The following is an 8,448-nucleotide window of genomic DNA, read 5'->3' on the forward strand; positions in this document are numbered from 1 at the left end:
CGGAGCGGCCGCGGTGCCGCCTCGGTGCTGCCGCGGCCGCCGATGTGCGCCGGGCTTCTCCCCCCGCCCCCTCGACCCCGGTCCTGGCCGCTCGCCCCCGGGCAGGGTTTCTGTGGGAGCCCGGTGGGAATCTCTCTGGCCCCCTGCGAGGGGTGTCACAGCCATCCTCTTTGCCTCGGTGCTCCTTCCCCCCCCCCCCGCCCCAAAGCCCGGCGCTGCCCCGCCAAGGCGCGGAGGAAAACCCGTTCCCCGGGCGCGGGCAGGGCCGGCGCTGCTGCCGGCTCCCCGCCACGGCTGCGGGAGCGCGGCGGTCCCGTTATTTCCCCTCCCGGCTGCCCTCGGCCGCCGCCCCGGTCCCCCTCCCCCCGCTGCCTCCGACAGGCTCCGCGTCCCTCCTGCCCCACGGAAAACACACACAGTCCGCGGCACCCGCCCCGGCTACCCGGCCCATTCAAATAAACAAACAGAAACCCGCCCCGTCGCAAAGCCAACCCGACGGTAAACTTTCTAATGACTTCTTCTTTCAAGTGCTTAAAAGGCAAGGAGCACTGGGGGAGGGGAAGAAGGGGGCATCCATCTCCCGGCCGGGGCGGGAGGGGGGCCAGAGCTGCCGCCGCTCGGGGTCCGTCCGTCCGTCCTGCCGGACGACGGGACAGGGACGCGAGCCGGTGTGCGGTGGGTGTGTTTGCAGGAACCGGGAGGGAGGGAGGGGACGGGGGGAGTTAAAGAAACAGCATAGTTAATATTTCCACATCAGGAAGTTACTGTAATAGCCCAGGGGGCAAAAGACTTAACTTAATCTCCTAAATAGTGAGGAACCCATGGCGTCTCTGTTATAGGTTGGAGTTCCCACGTGGTTTTAACTCCTGTATAAAAGTTTCAGTAGAAAGTGCCACAATGTCGTGATTTTGCAGGGGGGAAAAAATTAGCAGGAGGAGATCAGAGAAGATAAGCGAGGAGCAAGCAGCTTCCCCGAGACCTTTCACTGCGGATCCGAGAGGGAACATCAGACGCGTAAAAAAAAGAAAAACAAAAAACAAAAACAAAAACCAAAAAACCAAACCAAACAAAAAAACCCCAAACAAAACAAAACACAGCGTTCAAGCCAGCACAAGGCGAGCGAAAGATCAAAAAGACGCAGAGAGGGAGACAGATTAACTGGAGCAGCAGCAGCAGCAGCAACAACAACAACAAAAATCACACTTAAAATAATAATAACAATAATAATAATAAAACCCAAACCACCAACAAGGGAGATATTGTTTAAAAGAGCAAGCGAGGGAGCGAGCCGAAGAGCTGGTCTGACCGAGTGGATCCGTGCAGCTTCTCCTGGGATCGCCGGGATCGCGCCGCTTCCCCGCTCCGCGCCGCGCAGCGTGCGGTGCCCTGCCCGCGGCCGGGGGTCCCCGGGCGCCGCCACCGCATCCGCGCCGGACTCCGGACCCTCCGCGGTGCTTTGAAAATAAAAGCATCTCGCTAATAATAAGCGGGGCGGTGGGGCCAGAAGACTCGCAACAGTGGAGCTGCCAGCCACGCACCCCCTGCCCGCCGCCCCCGGCTCCTTCCCCAGCTATGCTCCGGGTCAACTTTGATGGCACGTTGAGAAGCAGCGGGCGCTGAAGGGGGACAACCGAGCGGCGCGGAGCCGACCTGCTCAGAGACCTGCACCCACGGATTGTCTTGCGGGGGCGGAGTGGGCGGGGGGGTACAAGTGGCATTTCTCCCCCCCCCCCCCCTCCTTCCAGGCTATAAATTGGATTGTATATAAATCTGCTTCGTTTATCTCCCTGACCCCCCTCAATGACGCTGGACTAGAGAGCTCCTCTCCGCGGCCCGCCCGGACCTGCCGAAGCGAGCGATGGACCACGAGCGACTGCGCCCGGGGATGCCCCTCTGAAGCGACGCGGGGCACCGGGGCAGAGCGGCGCCGCCTCTCCCCTGCTCCCCGGATCCCCTCGCACCTCCGGCTCGCTCCCCGCTCCCCCTCCCTCCTCCCCGGGCTCCGCAGCCACCCCCTCACCTGCTGCCGTCCCCCTCCCCCGTGGAGCCGGGCTCTCTCCGTGCACGCCAAGCCTGTTCCCCCCCCCCCCCCCCCGCCGCCAACTTCGCCCTCGGTGCCTGCGCGTGCAGCCTCCCCCCTCCGCCTCCCCGGCGGCACACGCCGCTTCCCCGGGCGCCCCCTCCCTCCGCCGCGGCTCCCCCCCTGCGCGGAGCGGTTGCGGCCCCCCAGCTTGGCTGCCACCGCCCCCTCCGCGCCGCGGAGCGCTCGGAGCGGCGCTGCCTGCAGACGGGCTCCCTGCGGCGCTCCGGGGCGGCCCCCAGCTCGGCCCCCCGCTCCTCCGCCATGGACGGGGCGGCTCGCCGGGGGGTGCTGGCCGCGCTGCTGGCCTGCGGGCTGCTCCTGCTGGGCGCCGCGGCCACCCCGACCCCGCCGGCCCCCGCCGGCGGCTCCCCGCAGGACACATGCACCTCCTGCGGCTTCCGGCGGCCCGAGGAGCCGGGAAAGGTGGACGGGGATTTCCTGGAGGCGGTGAAGAGGCACATCCTGAGCCGGCTGCAGATGCGGGACCGGCCCAACATCACGCACGCCGTGCCCAAGGCGGCCATGGTCACGGCGCTGCGCAAGCTGCACGCCGGCAAGGTGCGGGAGGACGGCCGCGTGGAGATCCCCAGCCTGGACGGGCAGGCGAGCGCCGGGCCCCCGGCCCACGACCCGGTCTCCGAGATCATCAGCTTCGCCGAGACAGGTGGGCGCCGCCCGGCCGCGCGCCCCCGCCGCCCGCGCCCCCCTGCCCGACCCGCCGCGGCCCCTGCCCTGCCGCGCTCCCCGCCTGTCCTGCCTCGCCCCGTCTGTCATTCCCCCTGCTCGACCCCTGTCAGTCCCCCTGCTTGACCCCTGTCAGTCTTCCCTCTCGCCCTGCCTGTCCTCCTGCCCACCTTCGCTTTCCGCCTGCCTGACCCCTGGCAGTTCCCCGGCTGCCCTTGCCTGGCCTCCCGCGCACCCTGCCTGTCCTCCTGCCTGTCCTTCTGCCTTCTACAGGCACCTGGCCGCCGAGCTCACCCTCTTGCCCTCCACCTCATTCGCTCTCCCTTCTGCCCCGCACCGTCTCGCCCTGGCCCTGCCCGCACCTTCCCGTCCTCCCTGCTTGTGCCCCCGTGCCCGGCATTCTCCCCGGGTTGTGCCCTGCAACTCCCCTCTCTTGTCCCTCCATCCCTCCGCAGCCTCTGTGCCCCCCGGCTCCCCTCCGGCCGTCCTTCCAGCTGCACCGGGGTTTGTCTCCGTCCCTGCGTGTCCCACTGTCCCTCCTCTGCCTGTCCCGCTCCATCTCTTGCATCCTTTGCCTTGTCTGTCTGCCCTGCACATTCAGCTGGTTCATTGCCTGCATCTGTCTGTTGAGGCTTGCATTTGCCCATCCTGTCTTTCCGTTTGTTTCCCATTTATTTAGCTTTCGTTTGCAGTATTGGCCTTGTCTGTTTGCCCACTGTATGCGGTGTCCTACCAAGCATGTCTGTCTCCTCTCTGTCTGTCAGTCCGCTTGCTAACTGCCCTCCATCCCCACGGTACCAGCCATCTCAGTCCTGTCCAGCCATTGCAGTTATGTGTCACCGAGTCCCTTCAGCACAGCTTTCCAGTAGTTTAACCACTGTCCCCGTGAACTTTGCACATCTGGCTGTAACACCATCACTCTGCAAATTACCTCTCTCCTGTCTATCTGCCCATCTCTCCTTTCCTTCATCGCTCTATCGCTTGGTTCGTTTTTCTCTCTCTATCTTCTTGTGGCATCTATATATCATTTGTCCACAAAATAAATCTCTTTCTATCCTGTATGCTGCCCACTCATCTTCTTTATCTACCCTCCCACTTACCAAAGGCATATACATTTACAGTATCTATGGGATCTGTTGCATTATACATATGCTTGTTATATTCACATACAAAATTTATGAGCACACATAATCTCACACAACACAAGTGATGTGGATCGGTGCAGCAACACCGTACTGTTCTTTTTCTGTCACTGTCACCACAGTTTATGAAAAAGTTGTGTATTTACTAACATGTGAAAGGCTTTCTTAGTGTACATTTTGGGGGTTATTATTTTTTAATAGGCTGTTGTTGGGAAATCGGGGGTGGGCTTGTACTTCCATTTAGTATTCAGTCAATCGCTGTCTTTTGTAACACTTCCAAAATTGACTTTATGTAAAACGTAGACAAACACAGTGAAAATTTTTGTCACTGAACTATTACAAGGTACTGAATGGGCTCTGGAGGCACATTTGAAAGGCATCTAGGGTAACAAATGAAGACACCGACTACGCAAAAAACCCCATTCAGAGATTGACAAAAATGATAAAGATTCTTAGGGAAGGAAAAGGCAGAAAAATCTACATTTAGCTCTGTACAGACGGAAGCAAAACCGATAAGGGCAGATGAGAAAATGCCTTTCCAGCAATAATTTTAAATAGCAATTGGGATGCTATGATTCAGGGACCAGAATTACGGTCTCCGCCATAAAGGCCGGCACATTTATCACCTACGCCAAATTTAGTTAGGACTTAGAGTACAAAATTGCAGGAAGGCCGCTGGTATTTCTGAAATATTTCATGCAGCAGGCTCTTCTGTTTACAAATAAGGGGTTATGTCAGACATTTGGTGACATTTGGTTTTCTGTGACAATTTCTCTCCTTTAATTCTGGTGTTGCTGAAAAGCGTATTGAGAACAGCCAATAACGGCATTACAGCGGGAACAACCGCTTCATTGCCTTGCCTCGTATGGGAGTTCATCCTTTCGGGGAGAAAAGGCAGAGATTGAAATGATGAATAATAGCAGATATTCTACCAGACTAAGTGGGGGTTAGCTTGATCTGTTGGACAAGCAGGCACATTACTGAAATATTTTCCGTTCTGTCGTGAATCCGCTCCTTTAAACCGCGACAAGAATATGTGCAAATCGAAACGAAATCCCTCGTTTGGCATTGGTGTTTTAGTGGTTATTGAAAGAGCTCTCCCCATGAGAATTGGCAGGTAGCTGAAAGTTAAAACTATTCTTAAACTGATGAGATAACAGAGTCCTAGTCCTGGTGCCGGTCTTTTTCAAGGTGCTGCTGTAGCATCTTTAAATCTGGCTGGCTGGAAAAAACATATATTCTGGAAAGCTCTTACTGATGTCTGTGGATCTGACACATCTGACTACAGCCCGATGTTGAAGGTTGCTGTGGGGAGTCCCCTTTTCAATTAATTCTGATTGCAAATTGGGGATATTTGATGCAGTGCATGCCTTCTGGCTGGCACAGCCCCGTCGCCGCTCGCTCGATCTGCTGTGCTCTAGTGTTGTCCCTGAATCCAGAAAGGCACACAAGCTAATGTTTCCTTTTTGACTTAATCTTGCTGATCTCTCCTTATCTTGCAGACGATCTGGCCTCATCTAGAGTCCGCCTCTATTTCTTCATCTCGAATGAAGGGAACCAGAACTTGTTTGTCGTTCAAGCCAGCCTGTGGCTTTACTTGAAGCTGCTTCCATATGTCTTAGAGAAAGGCAGCAGGCGAAAAGTAAGAGTCAAAGTCTATTTCCAAGACCCGGACACTAGCAACAAGTGGAATGTGGTTGAAAAGAAAGTTGATCTCAAAAGAAGTGGTTGGCACACTTTTCCCATGACAGAGGCGATCCAGGCTCTGTTTGAGAGAGGAGAAAGGAGACTGAACTTGGATGTTCAATGTGAGGGCTGTGAAGAGTATTCAGTGCTGCCAATTTATGTGGACCCCGGGGAGGAATCCCACCGGCCTTTTTTAGTGGTGCAAGCCCGCCTCGCTGATAACAAACACAGGATCCGGAAAAGAGGCCTGGAGTGCGATGGCAGGACCAATCTATGTTGCAGGCAACAGTTTTACATTGACTTTAGACTCATTGGGTGGAATGACTGGATCATAGCACCATCAGGTTACTATGGGAATTACTGTGAAGGGAGCTGCCCGGCCTACTTGGCCGGTGTCCCGGGGTCGGCTTCCTCCTTTCACACCGCTGTCGTGAATCAGTACCGAATGCGGGGGCTGAACCCGGGCACCGTGAACTCCTGTTGCATTCCAACCAAACTTAGCACAATGTCAATGCTGTACTTTGATGATGAATACAACATTGTGAAAAGGGACGTTCCCAATATGATTGTGGAAGAATGTGGTTGTGCTTGATTTAAGGTGTGTTTTGGGGGGGGAGAGAGAGAGAGAGAGGGAGAGAGAGAGAGAAACATTCCCGTACAAGATGGTGTTGGAGGAAGTTTCACTGTGTATCCAGGCATCAGTGTTGGAAAGTCACTGTGGAAAAGTTTGACAAAAAAAAAAAAAAAGAAAAAAAAAAGAAAAAAATAATAATTTCACTTTGGTGTCAGGACAGTGGCAGTTTGTGGATCATGGACACTTATATATTCTACCACTTATAAGTTAATGCTATGAAATATCTTAAAGACACACACACACACACACACACAAAATGTGGGCACGCACACAAACACGCTCTCATACACACAGACACAGACACAGACACACACACACGAGGCAGCTCGGAAAAGGGACATGAGCACAGAAAGTCAGTGACCAGTGACGACGGACCCAAATGCCTGCCAGTACGAGTGAACGGCTGAGCAGCTGTTTCCCCGCCCGCCGGCAAAGCCAGACCGAAATGAGCTCCCTTTGCTCAGGCAAAAGCACAGACTGTGAGAACACAACGTATTCTTGCACGCAGGTGTCAAAATGACCAAACTTAGAAAATTAAAAAAAACAAAAAAGAAAAAAAAAAAGTCGACTGTCACCTCTTAGGTCTAACAGGAAGCTGCAGGACACCTGCCTTGGGAGGCAATCACTTCCTCTTAATTTAAATTAATCTAAACATAAACATCACAGATACCCGCTTCTTCTTACAGCACTTCCAGCAAGGAATCGTGTGGTATCATCAGAGAGAGAGAGAGAGAGAAAAGGGGACAGACATGTAAGAAACTGCTGTATTTCTAACACCTGGCCGTTGCAGTCACAAGCTGGGCTGGTGTGATTCGATGCTTTCACTACCCACTAGCAGCCCATGGTTGGCTACACGCGCCGTGTCTTGGAGAAGGGAATCAATACCATATCTGGACTGTGTTGACTGTTGGCATCTCTCACTGTTTGAAGAACAAAAAGTCAAAGTTGCAACCTGTGTTCTTCAATGGGGGACTCGGCAAGGCCACGTCACGTGGGGGACGAGCAAACAAGCAATGGCCACCACGGCTAAACCAATGAACCCTAAAGAGGAGTGACAGCGGCAGAGTGGAGACGTTCTGGGAAATGCAGTGCATTTAATAACAGGCGAGGAACATTTTTACAAGTCTTGGAAAGGAGGAGAGAGGAGAGTGCTTTCAATTTCCTTACCAGGAGGTGTCAAGGATGGCCATAAAGATCAGAAAATAATGATACAGCATAGCACTTGCAAACTGCTTGAATGCACGTATAATAGCACTTGCAAATTTCAATGCCTTGAAAAGTGGTACTTGATAGTGCACTTATCTTTGCTCACTATCTAGGTAAACAGGTGCCGCATGAGCTATGCAATTTAAAGTGTTGACCCATACTAGACAAAACTGGACTTATGATATGACTTTTTTATATTTTTTTATACTTGAAATTAAATCTTTTGCTTCTTTTTTAAAGCGAATGATTGCTTTTAATGTTTGCACTGATTTAGTTGCATGATTAGTCAAAAACTGCCATTTGAAAAAAAATGTTATTTTTATAGCAGCAAAAAATGAATACAGTTAAATGTATTATACATAAATTTTGGAACCAAAGAGGCCAACATATTAGTTATAATTTTTATGAGATGGCAAAGCCATCATATATCATGTAGTCATACTGAGCAATCCCTCACGAGGCCTACCAATTGTTTCAGGGTACAAAATGGATTCTGTTTGTTCTATTCAGTGTCTTTTCTATACCATACGCACATGGAATGTAGAGTGAAAAAAAAAAGTGACTATTGTAGAATACATTACAATATGTGCATCCTTTAAATCCAATTTTTATGTTTATTTAATAAAGTTCCTTTTAGGTTCTGTTCCATAATAATTTAAACCAAACAATTTTCACTTAGATTTGCTGTTGAAGTATTTTACATTTGTGTACAGTTTAAATAAATAAAAAAGATTGAAAACTGGATGTGCTTTTTTTTTTTTCTTTTTTTTTTTTTTCAGTGTGTAACATCTGGAGGAACTCGCTTACTTTCAGGACTGAATAGGCTGCAGACGGTGAACTGTCGCATTAGACCGTAGTCGTATTAGTCATTGCAGAAAGCCTTGTCTGAGAGCTCAGCTGCGATCCTAAAAATGTTACACTCCAGTTTTACTGCTGTCTATACATGTAAGCATCTGCTTCTTTCTCTCTGCAGCAGTGCAGGGGCTCTGGGTGCAGGAACGGCGCTGTTCCGC

General features: G+C 52.4%; 1 protein-coding gene and 1 long non-coding RNA gene across 2 annotated transcripts; one reads left to right on the forward strand and one right to left on the reverse strand.

The window, feature by feature from the left end:
* Nucleotides 1-310: 310 nt before the first annotated feature.
* On the reverse strand, nucleotides 311-2,078 carry LOC138113392 (uncharacterized). Its single transcript, XR_011152133.1, has 3 exons — nucleotides 2,021-2,078; nucleotides 1,307-1,454; nucleotides 311-866 (listed from the first exon to the last, which is right to left on the reverse strand). It is a non-coding gene; the product is annotated as an uncharacterized lncRNA (long non-coding RNA).
* Nucleotides 2,079-2,142: 64 nt separating this feature from the next.
* Nucleotides 2,143-8,140, forward strand: INHBB (inhibin subunit beta B). Its single transcript, XM_069021028.1, has 2 exons — nucleotides 2,143-2,747; nucleotides 5,412-8,140. Exons 1-2 carry the CDS (start codon nucleotides 2,345-2,347, stop codon nucleotides 6,185-6,187), a joined length of 1,179 nt encoding a protein of 392 aa, XP_068877129.1. The 5' UTR covers nucleotides 2,143-2,344; the 3' UTR covers nucleotides 6,188-8,140.
* The last annotated feature ends 308 nt before the right edge of the window (nucleotides 8,141-8,448 follow it).

Source organism: Aphelocoma coerulescens, chromosome 7 (genome assembly GCF_041296385.1).
Source record: "Aphelocoma coerulescens isolate FSJ_1873_10779 chromosome 7, UR_Acoe_1.0, whole genome shotgun sequence".
Lineage (NCBI taxonomy): Eukaryota > Metazoa > Chordata > Aves > Passeriformes > Corvidae > Aphelocoma > Aphelocoma coerulescens.

Excerpts from the sequence above, each read along its gene's own strand:
- INHBB (XM_069021028.1), top strand. The coding sequence starts at position 2,345 with ATGGACGGGGCGGCTCGCCGGGGGGTGCTGGCCGCGCTGCTGGCCTGC. Across the intron at positions 2,748-5,411 it reads CATCAGCTTCGCCGAGACAG|ACGATCTGGCCTCATCTAGA; the intron begins GTGGGCGCCGCC and ends CTTATCTTGCAG.